Source organism: Cydia strobilella, chromosome 1, assembly GCF_947568885.1.
Source record: "Cydia strobilella chromosome 1, ilCydStro3.1, whole genome shotgun sequence".
NCBI classification, from domain to species: domain Eukaryota; kingdom Metazoa; phylum Arthropoda; class Insecta; order Lepidoptera; family Tortricidae; genus Cydia; species Cydia strobilella.
The window spans coordinates 26,871,796-26,892,274 of NC_086041.1; the positions used below are offsets into that span (position 1 = coordinate 26,871,796).

General features: G+C 37.4%; 1 protein-coding gene across 2 annotated transcripts in view; it reads right to left on the reverse strand.

Moving 5' to 3' along the window:
* LOC134742270 (protein bark beetle) overlaps nucleotides 1-20,479 on the reverse strand; it is a 40,255-nt gene that overhangs the window by 6,315 nt on the left and 13,461 nt on the right. For both annotated transcript variants that reach the window (XM_063675325.1, XM_063675316.1), the window contains exons 2-3: nucleotides 13,659-13,822; nucleotides 77-6,291 (exon numbers count right to left, since the gene is read on the reverse strand). In XM_063675325.1, coding sequence (XP_063531395.1) covers nucleotides 77-6,291; nucleotides 13,659-13,822 — 6,379 coding nt within the window. The remainder of the gene's footprint in view (nucleotides 1-76; nucleotides 6,292-13,658; nucleotides 13,823-20,479) is intronic.

The following is a 20,479-nucleotide window of genomic DNA, read 5'->3' on the forward strand; positions in this document are numbered from 1 at the left end:
GCTAAATGTTCTTATAAGATTTGAGATTCAGCAAATAGTGGCACATTAAATTGGGAAATAAACCTAATACACTTACTGAATCCAATAGAAGATATAGGCAGGGTGACTATTTCAGCAATGAATCCATGAACCGAGGATGCGCCATTAGCGAACAATTTTATACTTAAACTGGCCCCAACAGTCTTAAAAAGTTTCTTTTCATCTGGAGATCCGTTTTCTAAATATCCAATTTGAGGAGCAGTTATATTATAAATATCTCCGTCGTATAAAGTCAATGAATCTCGTTTTCCGTAGTTCATTGTATGATTGAACAAGTTGAATTGCAGAAGTCTGAATCCAAATGGTTTTACTCTATACATGCTTTTGAATATTTTGACACAATTTACAGGATTATTGTCATACTTGTAATAAATAATGACTCTCTCCTCAACTGTTATAACTTTGCTACTGTCGCAGATATCAACGAGAGAAAACATGTGATATGGAAGATTCAGATCCTTTAATGGTGTAAAGCTGGACTCTTCAGACTCTCTACCTTCTCCGGTCATCGATATTGCGCTGAGCCCCTCACCTAATACATCATTTACAGTATTGAACATCATGTCGATCGAATCAGTGGGAGACACAATGTTTATCCCGTGATAGGCACATTGACTTATGTTTACGTTTCTTATTCGTGGATTTTTAACAATACTTTGAATAGCAGGTGAGCGTTCATTGTGAAGAACACCAGCGCCAGTTATATGAACATGTTCTAAAGCACTCTCGACTTTCCTCATGGTTTCGTGAGTATGATGATCATGAATTCTATGTTCATAAAGAGAATATTCAAATTCGGGGTTAGCAAATCTTATGCCTCCCCAATATTGTAAAGACTCGTCTAAATTTCTCTTGCCACAATGTATGAATACGTATTCAGAGTCCCATTTACATTCATGTCGATGACCGTATAGCTGACCATTTAGTCTTATAGGGCAGTCTTCATAACGATCCTCAGTACCAACACATTGTAAAGGCTCAGGCCAGGACCATATGCGGGATAAGGAGTTGCTGTGATATTCTACTCGTCTGTCGTGTGCAAAGAATACGTTTATTGGATCAAAGCCTAATTCTCTACAAACCACTTGAGCATTTCTTTCAGTAAAGCGATTGTCACACATAGGTACCCATTGTAATGTGGTTCGATTATAGTATTCTAAGAAACCCTCGTGGTTTTTCTCCAAAAGGTTATCATTTATGGAACAGTTACGCCCCGTGCAAAGTTTAATAGACTCTTGCACCATGAGAGTCTCTAATTGCCTTTTTTGTTTGTGGTTGTAGGAAGAAAAATAGCTGATATCCCTCTTTTCAATTCTGCTACTTTCAGCATTGTTTGATATTCTTAGTGGTCTCATTAATATAGGCAACTGAGCATGGCCAATTGCTTGGAGTGTTCCCATGACCAAAATTCCAACATCTGGAGGAAATTCTAGTATTACGCCTGGGGTAATAGTGAGTGTTACATCGGGCATAACTGTTATGTCCGACTTTACTATATATGGAGCAATGCGAGCTTCAATGGTAAGATCTTGCGTGAGTCTGCCGCCAAGGTTATTGACATCTATGGGGGTTTGAGGGTTAAAGGAAACTGATAAACTAGAATCAAAATTATCTTCTAGTAAATATGGCAAATAAGTAGCAATAGCATGATTGTTCCAATCATCAAAATCGAATATTTGTTGTTTGATTTCTTGTTCATCCGAACTTCCCCACCAATTTTCGGTAACGTCTAATAAATTATTTGTCTTGGCTGTTTTGATACCAGCCAGAAGAGTATATTGTAGATCGTTCTTGCCAAACAAGTTTCTGCTGACTTTAACTTTCTGAATTCCTTTAAAACCGAGTGCATACGTGGGATCAGTACTTTTGACTAATGCACCTCGAGTTAATTGATACACAGGTCTGTTATTTTTTACTTGATTATAAATAAACACTGCGTACACGAGTCCCATGATTTCGCTTTGGCTGTCCATGAAGAATTGAACCATGAATTGACCATTGTTCCGTTCAATCAGATTTCCGTCTACTTTCATTTTCTTTTCCATACCGCGAACAGCGATGCATCCAGTTTTACAATTGTTATTAGTAAATACATTTTTTGTTACGTTAACTTCTGCAAAATGACCGTCAATAGAGAAGCCAAAATTTTGATTGGCGCGCCAAGTGTTATTGTTCATATACACGGAATGTGTGAAATTTTCATTATATTGCCATACATAAGGCAGACTTATTTCAAAACCTCCTAGTTTATTCCTTTCTACGGTATTGTCTTGAAGGATATAGTGATACAAGTTATTAGAACTCCTCAAATCGCGCGCGAACTGATAAATTCCTTTTCCGTTGTCTGTTATCAAAGTACTATTAATCATAATCGTTATCTCGGTTATGTTGCTTTCGTGAATATCCCAAAATGGCGTATTGATATACACAGCTTCTTCTTTATTGTGTGCTATTTCACAATTGATAATTTTAATAGTTTCGTTAGCTTTTCGTAAAAAGTGATCGCCAAGTTCGTTTAAGTACCTATTGTAATAAAGGGATCTGATACCTTTCGTGTTACCTTTTATTTTGGTATTAGCAACTTGAAGTGTTGGCACCGGTCCTTTGACAATTCTATTTCGTAGATTTTGTACAGGTGCAATAATAGTGCTGACAACGAGTACAACACCTCCCAGGGCAGTCTTTCCACTTTCATATGTAAGCACGACACCGAAACTGTTGCTTGTTGTAGGAAATGTGGATAGATCACGATCAAGGCACCACTTTGTACTAGCTTCGTTTATATTTTGTGAATCATATATGCATATAATTTCTGTAGAAAAATTGTGGATTGGGTTTAAAAGTTGAAGTCCAAGGACATACCCTGGGTTACATTTGATGTTGTATGTTTTTACGATATTTTCATCGTAATGCTTAGTAAACACAATATGCCGAGTTTCTCCGTTTGCTAAACTTATATCGGTTTCAAATTCGGGTAACATGATCGGATGGTAATTTGATTCGTCCATATTGAAGCCTGGATCTAAATTAAACCAGCCAGCAATTTCTCTTTGTTGCAAGCCAGGTATGTGAGGGTTGTGAGATATACCAGCAATGTTATTGTTTTCTATGACTGAACTATACACCTTCAAGCCAAGTTGTTTGAAGCTTATACCACTGCCTCTATTGTTACTGAATTCTGAATTACGAACGATATTTATAGCGTCAGCCCCGTACAAATCGGAATATATAATACCTAACCCATCATGATAATTGTTAGCAATTTTTACACTTTCTAATCCATGTCTGGCAAAATCCAATTGCAGTGCAGGTTTGAAAGTATTAGACGAATAATCCAGAAGTCCCGCTTTTTCAATATTGACATACTGTAAATCTGATCTTTCTGAGATAACACTGAACCTTACTCCAGCCCAACTGGTCTCATAGCAGCGAATTCCTACATCATTTTCATGAGAACACGAATTTTCAAAGTTTTCCATAGTTTCTGCTTTACACTTCGTTATATCATCATCGAATTCTGTACATTCGACGTTAGATAAAATAACATCTTCAGTCATTCCAGCAGAAGGTATTTCACTTGGTTCGAGGAACCAATCATTAGGATTTAACGCTAATCCAAGCTGGTGACAGACAAGAGCAGCATTGATAACATTCCATTTATAATTACAAATGGTACCCCACCTGTCATTAATTCTTACTTGCAGTCTTCCTTCATGCTGCGTCCTGCCACCCAAGAGTCGAATAGGCACTATTGGTTCTGAATATCCTGGTGTGGTTGGTTCAACTTCTGGATCTGTTTCGTAAACACTGTCGTTTGTCATAATGATTTCTTCTTTAAGAGTAAATGTAATATCACTGGGTCGCTTCCCTCTTGCATCTAATTTTCCCGCTATCATCATACCTATAGCTGGAGGGAACTTTAATGTAACCCCAGATTGTATTACCAATTTGCCGCCAGGACGTACATTAATATCTTTGTCTACATCGTATTCTCCGGGTCGTAGTATTTCTATCCCTTCCACTTCTCCACCAACGGTAAAAGTACCAGGAATATTAAATTGTGGGACATAAAGTTGATTATAATTAATTTGTGTTGCACCAGGATTGCTACTATGTAGTAAATAAGGCATGTAACTAATCTTTGCTAAATTGTATCGGTCTTTTCTGTGAAATAACCTATTATAAACTTTTTCTTCTTCGCCCGAACCGAGCCAGTTGTATGTGCAATTTAAAATTTTGCTTTGATCTTCAACATGAGAACCAATCTCATACTGTGCCTCAGGATTGTTAATAATATTCCTGTACACGTCAATATTGCTAGAAGCTAGTACAATTGTGGCAGCTACTCGACTTCTCGGTGTTAAACGGGATGATACTCCTTCCAGAGGTTCAAATGGTTCCCTCACTTTATTATCTCTTAGATAGTTTCTGGAGAACAATATGTACTGAAGATCGCTGTATGGCGATAGTCCCAAATTCACCACAAAGGGTCCTTTATTACCAAAGAAATAATTGTGCTGTATGTTAAACTGAGCAGGCAGTATTTCGAACTCCTCTATGTGTTTTCCCTCCATCCTATTTAAGATGACAAGAGCACCGTATTCACCATGTTCGAAATAATTATATTCTATTCGTCCAATAATATTTAGAGCTGGTTGTATCTTTATAGGCACCTTCTGACTTTGGTAAAAACGATTATGACCAATTTGTAAATTTAATGGTTTCTTTGGCATGATCAATCTCCAACACGTAGATATATCGATTGTACTTTCCATGCTCATATTAAACCAATTTCCCGTAATGTTGATCCAACTGTCTCTACAGAAATTACCATGTAATATACCCACATCTAGATTCTTAAATATCTCAGAATATTCAATAACCGTCGTTTGGTTTGTTGGGAGGTATTCAGTTTCTTGAGTATTATTAATCCATACAGCGATACCGTAGCCTTGGTTAGAACTCAATATGCTTCGTGATATGTTTCTGTTACCACCCGTAACTGTTATATTTATACCATCGCCTTGGTTAAAAGAAATTCTACTTTCAGTTACATTCACATCTCCAGCTCCATTTACAACTTGCAATCCTGCTACGTGATTGTTATTTGATATCGATGTTCGGTGTATATGGATTTGCGATCTTAAATTTTCTATAACGACTCCTCTGCCATTATTATCGGAAATAATTGTATCAGTCACATTTAAATCATACACTTTGTTCACACCCGAAGTCAGCCTTAGAAAACCCGTTATATCGGTTCTTGTATTAGCTTTAAATCGTACATACATTCGGTTTCTTGTCGACGTCACACTCTGCGGTCTTGAGTAATTTCTCAAGCTAAATGAAACTAGAAGTTTATCATTCAGAGTTAAACCGTCGTAAACAAATATTTCTCCAGTGTCGTTGCGACTCGTTATAATTTTAAGAAAGCTTAAAGTTAAAACATGATCAGCTCTCGTATAAAATTTCTGTTCACAATCTCGTTCCATATTCGAATATCTCGATTGTTCTACAGTCATCTGTATAGGGAACGTCTGACTAGGTGTAGAAGCCATTGTACAGAGGTCAAATATTTCGCTTCGATCAAACTTCTCGTCTATGTTCATTTCATGTACAACATATTTCACTCCATCCCCACCGTTATCGTGAATCAAACAATTCTCAATCTTGGTCATGCCGTACGTAGAATTCACATAGACACCGTAACCTCTATTGTTTTGTATGGTGCAGTTGTTAATTACTATGGGCGCGTTTGGTGACGTCACGTTGATTGCGTTAAAAGCAGAGTTGGATATTTCAATGTCTCTCATAACTGGTGGTACCCCTATTACATCTAAAGCACTAGTAGCATTATTATCCCTTCCTAGACCAGCGTTTCTTATAATGATATGCTCGAGTCTTGACATGGATGTAGGTACGTATAAAGTGTTAGCAGCGGTAAGAATTCTTTCATATACAGCATTTTCAAAACGTAATCCTCTCCAATGTCTGCCAGAATTGCCGAGTTCATTATCATCGTGATGGGGCGAACATTGAATAGCAAGGTCGGGATGGTAGTCGCAGACACCAGAACCTAATTCACGCGAGTTCCAGTCGCACTGGAACAGGTCATACTCCGTTCCTCTACACTTGGGTTCCTCAAATAATAGACGAGCGCGTCGACCCGGTTGCCGATCCATCCAATTGTAAAATGACCCGCCCATAAAGCCTAGTTGTCTGCATGCTGTTTCCATGTCATTAATAGTCCAACTGAAAAACAAAGACATCATGAACTACTTAATTTGTTGTAAATAACAATTGTTATTAATAAAGGAGGGGTAGGCTAATTGGCCCTTTCGACTAATAAGGGCAAGCGATGGTTTACTGTTATTAGGTAAAAATGGAAAATCATCCACTTGAAATTACCATTCTGAAGTTGGAGTAAAAGTAATAATATCGAATTGAGTGAATCTAGTCAAAATGTAATTGTGCTAAAAACATTTTTTAACCAAATTTGTAATCGTCGTAATGGAATTTTGTCCATTATAAATTATATTATATTTTTTCTGGGTGTTGCCATGCCCTTACGGGTGCATGTTGTAACCTAAGATATAAATAAGACCTGTAAACACATGTATTCGACGACCGGTCTGGTCTGGTGGGTAGTGACCCTGCCTGTGAAGCCGATGGTCCTGGTTCGAATCCCGGTAAGGGCATTTATTTTGTGTGATGAGCACAGATATTTGTTCCTGAGTCATGGGTGTTTTCTATGTATTTAAGTATTTATATATTATATATATCGTTGTCTGAGTACCCATAACACAAGCCTCCTTGGGCTTACCGTGGGACTCAGTCAATCTGTGTAAGAATGTCCTATAAAATGTATTTATTATTTTTTATTATTATTATTTATGTATGCAATAAATTACATGAATATGAGTGTACGTAAACAAAAATGGACATAATTCTTTTTCGACATTCTGCTGGATAGACAATTTTCCTAGTTGATGCATTTTAAATTGTCATTTTTCTACTTTGACGTATAATTTCGAGTGGACAATTTTTCATTATTTTGTACCTAATGATAGTAAACCCAAGCGATATGTCACCGGATAGGTTATTCTATGTTGTAAAACTTTTCCCAAATCTTTGTGTGAAAAACGTTATCACCGCAAAAAGTATTGTGTTTATAGTTTTTTTTTCGATACTAAGTTCCTGTGTCGCAGTTCATTAAAGTTTTGTTATTTTCGACTCTACTTCGTTGATTTTAGATGATTTTGTGTCATGATATTTTAGTTTTCTTATGATTTCTTGTGTGTATGTTCGAGCGCTGGTGGTCTAGCGCTAAGAGCGTGCAACTTTCAATCCGAAGGTCGCGGGTTCAAACACCGGCTCGTGCCAATGACTTTTTCGGTACTTGTACGAAATATCATTCGATATTTACCATTGGCTTTTCAGTGAAGGAAAACATGGTGAGGAAACCGGACTAATCCCGATGCGGCCTAGTTTTCTTCGGTTGGAAGGTCAGATGGCGTCGCTTCCGTAAAAACTAGTGCTTTAGCCAATTCTTAGGATTAGTTGTCAAGCAGACCTCAGGCCTCATGAGCCGTGGCAAAAATGGCGTGATAACGCGAGGAAGAAGATTCGTTTTCTCATGTTTTTTTGTCATATTTTTTTAACAGATATTTGACATGTCTCGCCATACAAAAAAACCGGCCAAGTGCGAGTCGGACTCGCGTGCCAAGGGTTCCGTACATTACACAATTTTTAACAATGTACCTATTATTTGTGTGAAACGTGGGATGTCTTTAAAAAAATCCGTAGGGCTCGGATCAAAAACTAAGTAATTAAGTCCGACTCACGCTTGACTGCACATTTCTAATAGGTTTTCCTGTGATCTAGAGGTAAAGAGCTATTTTGTATATTTTTTCAAAATTTTAGACCCAGTAGTTTTGTTGGAAAGTCAATGGCACACTTTAGTTGTGACATGCTCATACATGGGCGTCTTAAGTTAATTTTGACTCTGGCAACTTATCGCTTGTCATTCTCCCCTTCTTCGATATCAGACCGTTCGATGTACAACGTAACTAGAGTTACTCTCTTAATATTATAACATTATAAGTTATTGTATCTGTTGACGACCTTTAACATTTTGTGGATTATGATAGAATACATCAGTGTTTAAAGGACGACGTGGTTTTTGTTCACCATCGCACCATTTCCTTCTGCTGTGTGCACCCCGAGACCGGGCTCTGCATAACAGGTTATAGGAAGCCCAGCATACCACGAAAGAAGAAAAATCGTGATCCATCAAGTAAGTGGCTGTCGATCAAGTGGCAAAATCAACAAAATATAACCTTTTACGTCGTCCTACAACGTCAAGTATAGATATTTCTATCATAAATTGCCACGATGGCTGTGAATGCAACCACTAATGTCGTCATGGGTACTCCCGCTATCGAAAAGCTCGACGGGAATAACTACGTCACTTGGAAGTTCGCTTTAAAGATGATCCTGATCACAGAAGGATTGTGGGATACTATAGACAGGACTTCGGACGAGGCTTTGACGGGCGCAGATGCCGTGCGCGACCAGCGTGCCTTGGCACGTGTCTGTCTTAATATAAAGCCGGCATTATATCAATACGTTCGAACAGCAACAACAGCAAAAGAAGCATGGAAAAACTTGTCAGACATATTTGAAGATAAAGGGCTGTATCGGCGTGTGCTACTCTTAAGGCAGCTACACAGGGTAGACTTCACCGAGCATGCAGACATGGCTGCATACATTGAACATGTTATGTCTCTGGTTCATCAACTCGCCGACATCGACAGGGTGGTCGATGATAAGGAGGTGGCTGAAATTTTATTGAGTGGCCTTCCAGCGGACTATGACACTTTGGTATCAAACTTAGAAACATACTGTATATCTTCAGAAGAGCTCAAAAGTGACCTGGTGCGTACTCGTCTCCTTCAAGAGGCGCAAAGGAAGACTTCAAATAATGGGAGCGCTACAACAGCGTATGTTACAAGCAAGATAAAGTGTACATACTGTCAACGTGTTGGACACATCAAGCCGAAGTGCTTTAAGTACAAGAAGGACAAGAAGCAGAAGGAGTCTACCACCACAGCTTTCTTTGCCCAGAACCGGACGGATGTATTCCTGGATTCGGGCGCGTCTTCTCACCTTTCTAATGATGCAAACTTGCTCAGTAATATAAAGGATATGAAGAAGCAAGGTATTAGTTTGGCAAATAGTGAGACCATGTCAAGTTCCAAAATTGGAGACTTAAATGTTGTTATGAATGGACAGGTGAGAACCTTTAAAAATGTCTTGTTAGTTCCCAACTTATCAGCAAATTTACTTTCTGTGTCTAAATTATGTAAAGATGGTCATTCTATTTTATTTAATAATGATGGGTGTTTTGTTTATGATAGGGGTCATAGTCTCAATAAAGCACCTAGCGACTATATAGCTGTAGCTAATTGTGTTAACGGAATTTATAAACTCTCTGGGGATGTGTCTGCGGCTGAGAGGTATAATCCTAACAGGATGCACTCTTTGGACCTGCAACCTAGGCAGGTCGCACCGAGCGCTGCAGTTGCTGTCTCTACACCGTCTGTGATGGACTTATGGCATTTTAGACTTGGTCACCTGCACTCAGCTGGAATGTGTAAGTTAGGGGATGCATGTGGTGTGTTGTTTCAGGATTCAAAAGAACTGAAGAACTGTGAAGCGTGCATTAAGGGGAAGCTTTCGGCCGAGCCTTTTCCTAAGGCTAGCAGCAGTAAAACAACAAGACCACTGGAGCTAGTGCACAGTGATGTCTGTGGACCAATGCCAGAGACAAGCCATGGAGGAGGAAAATACCTACTCACCTTCACGGACGACTTCAGCCGGAAGAGTTTTGCCTATATAATGAAGAACAAATCACAGGTATTTGATTGTTTTAAACATTTTAAAGCTATGGTAGAAAAAGAAAAGAGTTTGCCTATCCTTTGCCTACGTAGTGATAATGGTGGAGAGTTTACTAGTTCTAAATTTACTCAATATTTAATAGAACATGGTATTATCCACCAGACCACTATTCCCTACTGTTCTGCCCAAAATGGAGTAGCAGAGAGGACTTTTCGCACTTTATTTGATAAGGTACGCTGCATGTTACAGCATTCAGGTCTCGGCAAACGATTTTCGGGAGAAGCAGCAATGACTGCTGTATATTTAAAGAATAGGTCTCCCACATCGGCTTTGGCCGGACGTATACCTGAGGAGGTCTGGTCTGGCAAAAAGGTCAACCTTGGACACCTTAGGGTTTTTGGCTGTACTGCTTTTTCATTGATACCTGAACATAAGCGAAATAAATTGGATGCTAAGGCAAAGGAATACATTTTTGTGGGATATTGTGATACATCTAAAGGCTATCGCTTAGCTGATCCTTTAGATCTCACAAAGGTTATTAAATCTCGAAATGTCGCTTTTATTGAGAATAGATTTTACAACCCCTGTACAAATCCCTTGCAAGAACTTACAAGTGATAACATTATAACTTATAATGGTATGTCGAATGAGATCTGTGATATTGGTAATATTTCTAGTCAGAATAGTCAAGTAAATTCAAATAATTATAATGAAATGGAAAATAATGAAATTATTAATAATGAAATTTTAAATAATGATATTTTAAACAATGATAATAATAATGATAATAATTTGGATTCATCTGACAGAAATTCATCGTCATTTTCAGGTGGAGAGTCCGATGAGTATTGCACTGGAAGCAGCGACTCAAGCACAGCTGATTCGCCAGGTGCCGGCGGCTCACATCCAGTGAGCCTTCCCCCTGTAGCAGCTGCAAGTGATGAAGCGACTCGCCCTGTGGCCGTCGCTACACCACAACGTTCGTCTCGCTCTACGCGTAATGTACTCCCTGCGAGGTATTTAGACTATGATTTATCCTTACTCGCTCATGGTCCTCCATCGACTGATGAACCCATTACCTACGAAGAAGCTGTAAGTGGCTCTAATAGCCAACAATGGCTAGATGCCATGAAATGTGAGTATGATGCTCTAGTTACTAACAATGTCTGGGAATTGGTAGATAGACCCGTTGGTAAAAATGCAATAAAATGTAAATGGGTGTTTAAAACTAAATACGATGCTTCTGGTAATTTTGATCGTTTTAAAGCAAGATTAGTCGCCAGGGGCTTTACCCAACGGCAAGGCATTGATTATAACGAAACGTTCGCTCCTGTTGTCCGTCACTCGACAATGCGAATTTTATTTTGTATAGCTAATCAGTTAGACTTGAACATTGACCATCTAGATGTGGCAACAGCTTTTCTCAATGCTGACCTCAATGAGACTGTATATATGGAACAGCCTATTGGTTTCAGTGATAATAATAAAAATAAAGTTTGTTTGTTAAAGAAAAGCATTTATGGCCTCAAACAGGCAAGTAGAATGTGGAACTGTAAAATACATAGTCTACTTAGTGAGCATAACTTCACTCAATCTAAATGTGAACCTTGTGTATATGTAAAAAGTAACAAAGATGATGTAGTGATTTTAGCTTTATATGTTGATGACTTTTATGTATTTTACAGCGAAAACAGTTCAATTAAGCAAAATTTGTTAAACATTTTAGAAAGTAAATTTAATGTTAAAAATTTAGGTCCGCTTAAGAGCTGTTTAGGTATAAATGTTTCTAGAGATAAAGTTAAGGGAACTTTGACTCTGGATCAGAGTGAATATATCAGAAAACTACTTGTACGTTTTGGCATGGAAAATTGTAAGGCCGTAGCCACACCTATGGAAATTAACTGTAAACTTGTAAAATCTGAAAATAATGACTGTTTACAGGATGATGTTTTTAACTATCGACAACTTCTAGGTTGCTTGATGTATCTGTCTGTATGTACACGGCCAGATATATCATATGCATGTAGCCAACTTAGCCAATTTAACAACTGTTTCGATAGGTCACATTGGTTAGCAGCTAAGCGTATTTTGCGTTATTTAGCAGGTACAATTCATCATTCTTTATGTTTTCATAAGAATGAGAATTGGTCTATGTATGCTTATACTGACGCAGACTGGGCCAATGATATTACTGACAGAAAATCCTATACTGGCTATGTCATTAAATTGGGAAATTGTACAGTTAATTGGGAGTCTCGCAAACAAAGGTGTGTCTCTTTGTCATCATGTGAATCAGAATACTTAGCAATATCTGATGTATGTAAAGATGTATCATTCATTAAGAGTCTTTTGTCTGAGATTTTGCCTAAGCAAATTAATTGTACTGTATATAATGACAATCAAAGTGCTCAAAAACTTTTACAAGCTAAGGAATACTGTCATAAGCGAACGAAACACATCGACATAAGGTATCATTATGTTAAAGATTTAATATCTAAAAATGTAATTAAAGTAGAGTATTTGCCTACAGACAAAATGATTGCCGATGTGTTGACTAAACCATTAGGTAGAGTTAAGCATAATGAGTTTATCAAAGCTATGAACGTTTGTTAAGACTTAATTCGAAAACTAGAGCACATAAACCAAATTATGATTGTACTTTAAATTTATATTATTACTAGTATATGGTAGAGTCAATATAAATTTGTTTGAAATGTACATTCAATGTTTATTTGTGACATTTAATATGGTAGAGCCAAATTTTAAATTGTTTTATATTAATTTTCTTTTTGAAAAATTTGACTCTACTATGGTTATTATTAAGATAACAGTGTGCCCTTGAGGGGAAGTGTTGGAAAGTCAATGGCACACTTTAGTTGTGACATGCTCATACATGGGCGTCTTAAGTTAATTTTGACTCTGGCAACTTATCGCTTGTCATTCTCCCCTTCTTCGATATCAGACCGTTCGATGTACAACGTAACTAGAGTTACTCTCTTAATATTATAACATTATAAGTTATTGTATCTGTTGACGACCTTTAACATTTTGTGGATTATGATAGAATACATCAGTGTTTAAAGGACGACGTGGTTTTTGTTCACCATCGCACCATTTCCTTCTGCTGTGTGCACCCCGAGACCGGGCTCTGCATAACAAGTTTCGGAGATAAAGGGCGGGGGTAATGGTCTTTTTTTTGCTATTTTCTTAAATAACTTTTAAACTATTTATTTTAAAATTACAAAAAATATATATTTGAGATTCTTATAATGTGCTCTTTCATTTAATATGTAACACGATATAGTTTTAAAAACTTTATTTTGTAATTTTCTCATTTACCCCCCCCCCCCCCCCAAATGGCCTCCATGTTTAAAATTTAGTTGTTTACGATACATGTCCGTCTTTGGGTCACAAATTTACGTATATGTACCAAATTTCAACTTAATTAGTCCAGTTGTTTCGGAGAAAATAGGCTGTGGCAGGCGGACAGACAGACAGACGCACGGGTGATCCTATAAGGGTTCCGTTTTTTCCTTTTGAGGTACGGAACCCCAAAAATAATGGTTATACAAAAACCTTTCCGATGGTATGTCGCTTATTCTTATTGATTCCAGGGCCACTGTCCATACAAATCTGCCCATCCTCCTTTCCAACCAAAATATTCCCTAATTAACTTTAAGGGGTAAAAAACTACAACAGCTACCAAAGCTGTTACTTACTTTCTAGAATTGGTACAGATAGATCTCCATTGACCTCGATGTAACAATTGCACCCTTCCTGCTAATATTGAAGGTCCGTCAACCAGCCGAATATCAGGAATGGGTTTGCTTGACTTAGGGGGCTCTTCGGTGCTTGTAAAGGTAATACCATTTTGATGTGCACCCTGGAATGAAACAAAACATACAATTACCCACCGCTCGAGCAAAGCTGTAAAGAAGTGGTTAGAGGTATAGTGGTAATCAAGCTAACGGGCCGGCTGATAAGTAGTTAAGTTGCCGTAAGTAAGGCCATACTTAAGGTCCAATTAGAAATTTATTGCACCTACCTACTGTAGAATCGTATCTTGACCCAAAATTACGAACATACTGCACTCAAACCCTTAGTTTTTGAAATAGTTTATATTGTTATATTCAGTTTCTCAATAATTCCATTCATAGGATTAACTCAAGCGATACCGAAGACTGACCATTGACTAGAAGAATAGACGGAAGTACAATTCGGACACCGTTTTTTTGCAATCTCCTCAAACGACCTACTAACCTAGTAAGTTTTTGTAATGTCCGCTATTGCAGATTCGTAATGTATTATTTCCGTTGACACTTTTATCACAACAATTAGAACCAGATAAGAGAAGAGAGAGAGGAGGGATGGTGTATTTTGAGACAGTAGACGCTATTGATATTGATGATTTGTAGTGTATTTAGCGTAATTAATTGAAATCTAAATAAAAAAAAAGAAAAAAAAAACGTTTTTATAAGATTCTATCAGGCAATATTCTAAATTGAACGAGACTGCTGTTTGTATAAAATACATCAGAGTGTAATGACATACTGCCTACTTTATAACCCAAAACAGAAGTCGATTACGGAGGTTGTTAGCAGCGTGACATCATACACACCGGCGTGATGGCCGGCCGGCATCGGCATCGGCATCCAGATCCGGCAACCCACGTACTGGCTTACTGGCTATATCGACGTATACCTTCTACTAATTTACAAAACATTTGAACTGTACTGAGGTAATCCCTAGTATGATTTGAACCAGAATTCTGTAAAAATAGTGCGTATTTGAAGATATCACTTATAATAATAATAATAATAATAATATTATTTATTGTGCACCACATAATGAAAAAAGAATACAGCTAAAGAACACACATTACATAAGGTAACAACAGGCGGTCTTATCGCTCAGAAGCGATCTCTTCCAGACAACCTTTGGGAAGCGGGAAATCAATAACTTACAACAATTTACGGGTAATGCTGATACGAGATTACGTAGAATACTAATAGAACAGCATCACATAATTAAGCATGAATATAAAAGAGAGATACAATAAATATATAAAATACATACATACATATCTGTACATATATATATATATATATACACATATATACATATATAAATAAAGGCAAGTTAAGGCAGTGAGAGGTAATGAATTTTTAAAAGATTTTTAAATACGGGAAGGGATTTGGCGCATTTTATATCCAACGGCAAAGCATTCCACAATCGAACAGCCCGAAAAGTGAACGAGTTAAAATAACATTTAGAAGAAGAAGGAGGAGGAGCAAGGAGATGCTTCTCCGCAAACTGCGTAGAAGTGAGATAACTAAAACGTTTTTTTAAGGCAAGGGGGGGTAGTGGGGTTGAAGAGAATATTATAGAGAAGGGTGAGAATGTGCGAGTTGCGACGAAGACGAATTGGCAATCACTTGAACTGGGTTCTAAATTCCGAGACATGGTCAAATTTGCGCAGGCCATATATGAATCTTATACAAACATTTTGCAGTCGTTCAAGTTTGTTTAGCTGGTCTGGGCTGGTAGCTTATACTGGTCTGGCTATGGCCATGTACTCCGTAAGTGATAGGATATAGCCCATAGCCCTGCGCACGCGTCGTTGCGCCCTTGCACTTCACGCTAGATATGGCTTCCTGCCTTTTCATGCATCCCTATTCATTCCGTCACGAACTGCTGGCTACCAACTGTTACAAATGTTACAATGCGAAATTGTACAGGAATGCGGCCTTATGATGACATTCCCGGGATGTCGACAAAATTCTGCTCAGATGTAAAGGATAGAATTAGAATTATAATCAACATTTTTTTTGTTGTCTTTAGCATGTCTCTACGAATATTGTCTTCGGTTACCGCGATAGTTACTCATGAAATAAAACTATGAAAACGGATTATATCGCGTATATTGAATTTATAATACATCCCGACGTTTCGAACCCTTTACAGCGTTCGTGGTCAACGGGTGACTGAGGAAAAATTACAAAGTGCAAAAATACCCACATACTAAAATAATGAACAATCATAGACTACAAACTTTAAGGCCGGTTGTACATGCAAAAACGGTTTATAAGGCTAGTTATACACTACAATTATTTTCAAGTAAAGCTATATATTTATACGCGATAAAAAACTACGCCGGCTCCAACCCTACACCACGGACCCGAGAAGATTTAATTCCCTCCTAAATTGTAGGAGGGTATCCCAATATGGGACCGGCAACAAACTCGGCGGGACACATCTTTTCAAAACATATTATACTCAGAATGTCCAGCATCATCCAACACTAAGGTCTCACAGTCTATGTCTCGCTTTCTCCTTTATCAGATGGACTACAGGATCCCAAGCTGGTGGCTGGTGGTGGTGGCAAGAGATTTTTTTTTTTTTTTATCGCGTATAAATATATATCTTTACTTGAAAATAATTGTAGTGTATAACTAGCCTTATAAACCGTTTTTGCACGTACAACCGGCCTTAAAGTTTGTAGTCTATGATTGTTCATTATTTTAGTATGTGGGTATTTTTGCACTTTGTAATTTTTCCTCAGTCACCCGTTGACCACGAACGCTGTAAAGGGTTCGAAACGTCGGGATGTATTATAAATTCAATATACGCGATATAATCCGTTTTCATAGTTTTATTTCATGATGTCTCTCTCTACGACTTATTTAGACATGTATTTTAATTCGAACGTAAATTGCTATAAAATACACATTTTAATATCCTTAATCCTAATTTCCCTGTAGTTATTTAAATAAATATGAGATTTGGGTTTTATTAAAATAATTTGTAGGTATTTAAAATAAGGATCAGTTCGCGTAATTTGAATTTTAAGGCAGGTCGTCAGACGCCCGTTAAATAGTTCCGCGTGGTTAGCCACCAACGGCAAAATACATAAAAAAATCTCACACCGACACAGCCCGCACGGCGGGTTGAAAGGACGGCACAAGGACGCCTTAAAAGTCATCAAGACATAATGACTCACAAAAATGTTGGGTCCGTGTTGGGTAATATAAAAACCAGCCTTTAGACTTTCACCTATACTTTCTAGTAAAAAGAGTTAATTCGAGCTAATAAGATACTTTTTATGAAAATCAATACTTGCACATTTATTTATATGTTTTAATTGTAACTTATAGCATCGATTGCTACGCACCTATAGATTCGTACTAGAGATTAGTATTTGGTCTATTCGGCCACTTTGCCGAATATTTCATTAATTCTGTTCAACAAAAAATATATAGTAGCAAACGTCGTGCTTTGTTGGCGAACAGTTTTTAGGGTTCCGTACCCAAAGGGTAAAAACGGGACCCTATTACTAAGACTCCGCTGTCCGTCCGTCCGTCTGTCACCACCACCAGACTGTATCTCATGAACCGTGATCGCTAGACAAAACCACTATACTGGACATACATCATATACACCTAACACCAGAAATCATTAAATTATCTTATCTGGTCTAATCTAACAAGCTATATAATATATGATAAACCGTTTACTACGAGTAAGAAACCACATAAAAATGTAAATTTTGTGCTCATGGTCTCTGCCTAATAACGTAGGTAATAGTTGAGCGACATCTTTGGGATATCGGATTACAAGTTGATGACCGCATGAGATGGAACTCCATGCACAAATAATTATGATTATGATATTTGTTTGATCGGTACTTATGCTAATATTATTTAACAAAACATCCGATTTAACAAAACTTTTAAGAGCATCTCACGAAAAAGCGCAATTACGGCAAAGCGGAATTCTACTTGTGAAGTTGTGAATGTGTAGTCTTCGTGATTGGTTTCACTATACGGCATGCAAAGTTGACGAAGTGACGCTTGTGACATTATTGAGTGAACATCAACGGTCGAAAGATTCCTGAGTTTACGCATTAAGACTTCCGGTGTACAAAGAATTGGTGGTAACACATAGTGCGTGGAATTTTAAGTAAGTATAGAATAGCGTGGCCAACATGGGACGGCCGTGGACAATAAGGTAAAGTATTATATTATAAAGCTATAGAGGTATTTTACTGTGCGGCCAGGACTAAGATTTTTCTGTAAAAAGACAGGCATAGAAAAACGATAGCGTTGCGTTCTAGTTTATGTTTTGCTTCTCCCTATTTTTTTAAATAAACAGAACAAATAGATTAGATTTATTTTACTTATTAATATATTGAATAATTATAATAATATTTGATAAATTAAATTAAGACATTTAAATTTCAAACCCAGAAGCAAAATAGCTGTCCTCACAAAATAGCCCCAGTAATGAATTCGTCACATAGATTGGACTTAAATGCTCTAAGTACACTTTATATATTCTAAAGGACAATGAGAGCGTTCTTCGATACTAGTCGATAGGTAATATTGTTCTCTGTGCTACGTAATTTATTTCAGTTTGGAAGAACACGAAGCGTTGGTCAGGCATGCAAAGCCCTAATAAATTATGCGCGATAATGTAAATGCATCTACAGAGATACAGTGGCAACAGGAGTGGTCCTTTCTCCATGCAAACCAAATACAAACGTACTCGCCTGTTTCCTTCTGTCGTTTTTGAAGCTAGAGCAATGATTTTTTTCTCCTCACTAGATCGGAAAACCGTCTTTTATCCTTTAAAACAAGCGGGTAAAAACGGTTTAAAACAAGTGGGGAAAGTAATTTGACCTTGGATGGAGCATGTTTAAGTAGCTTTTGACAGATAACTAAACGTAAAACGCTCATAGTAATAGTAGTAGTGGTTCGTTCGATATTAATTGTCATAAATAAATGGTTTGAGAATTTAATAAAAAATACCAAATTTAGCTTTATTTAATGATTTTAAGTCATAAACCTATAAATTCCATAAGAAACATTTGGTTATTTTAATAATGATGTTGAATATAATTCTGAACGCACAAGTTGAGTCGATGCAATTCCAAAACAAAACGCATCGTCAGAAATGTCAACAGTGTCAACATTGTCAACAACAAATATTTTACTTTAAACATTTTCTCACCGACTCCGACTCACATAAAAATACACAACTTCCAGAGTTTTTTGTTAAAATATCGTAAACAAATGAGTGATTCCAGTGATGAAGATGATCTAACGCCTGTAGATGGTGCACTTTCTTCGCTATAGTGAGGTGAAAAGTTTTGTGTCACACACGGGTGCAAATGTATATTACTTCTTGTGTGTTGAAACACTCGCTGCGCTCGTGGTTCAACTATAGAATCCTTTCGCTTGCTTGTGTTTCAATTCCACACTCGCGGGTAAAATACAACTTTGCACCCTTGTATAACAAATAACTATTTCAACACAGATTATTATTATTAACATCTGTGCCGGACTGTTTTGCTTTTTTGATTTGTTTTTTAAGGCGCTAGAGCATTTCAAATATGTATTCGCAAAAACGGCCTAATGGTATGTAAAACTGACATCAATTAGCCTAAAAAGGAAACAGTCTAGTACACAGAACTATATCAAGATAGAAGAAAAGAGCTCGGCAATTTGTAGGGAGACCGGGCGTGTAACATTTTGCGTAGGTACTTTGACGTCACGAGCGTAATTTAGTTATGAGAAACATAAGCCGCGCGAAACGATTCAAAAGCATCGATTCACAGATCGATTAGAACACGTTACGGCATTGATTCTAAAATATCGATAAGAACCGACAGAGGAAATGATAATTATTTTCGACAGAGGAAATGATAATTCACGTTGACGATTCAACGGAGCCACGCCGTTCTATTGCCAAAATAGTGTTTAGTTTTGAAGTTTATGAAATTTATATGTATGTTAGTCTATAAGGTATATGTAATATGGGCCTTGTTGCCCGAATTAAATTTTAAAATAAAAATCACAGAACTATATCAAGATAGAAGGAAAGAGTTCAGCAATTTGTAGAGACCGAGCGTGTAACATTTTGCGTAGGAAACCATTTTACGACCAGTTGCTTCAATCCATTTATTTTTAATATTAGGATCATTTCCCTCCGTCCACTAAAATCCGTTTGGTACCATTACGGATCTAAGTAGACGTTTTGTGCATTCAGAATCTGAATGCACAAAACTGAATTTCAGATATCAATGGATTTGAACGGATTTATTTGACACTAGAATCCACAACGTGCTGAAGTGGACTTTTTGTAAATTTGGATCCATCAGTGGATTTTGAGAAACTTCGCACTATGACTATACTTTTTATTATTTTACTTTTTGTTATCTGGTTAGGTTATTTCCTTCCTTCTTACCCTGAGTCGACGGAGCCCCTCTGGGCGCTTTGCCCTTCGGGCATCTGAAGCTACCTAACGAACCTAACCTACCTACCTACCTACGCTTTTTTCCCCAAAGTGTAATGTTTTCACGGACGTCACACTAAATCAATAGGTATATAGGTTAGGTTCGTTAGGTAGCTTCAGATGCCCGAATGGCAAACCGCCCAGAAATAGAACTTTGGGTAAGGAGGAAATAACCTAACCAGATAACCTACAAGTAATGAGAATTTCCAATTTAAATTTTTAAATTTACACATGTATTTATTAAAAG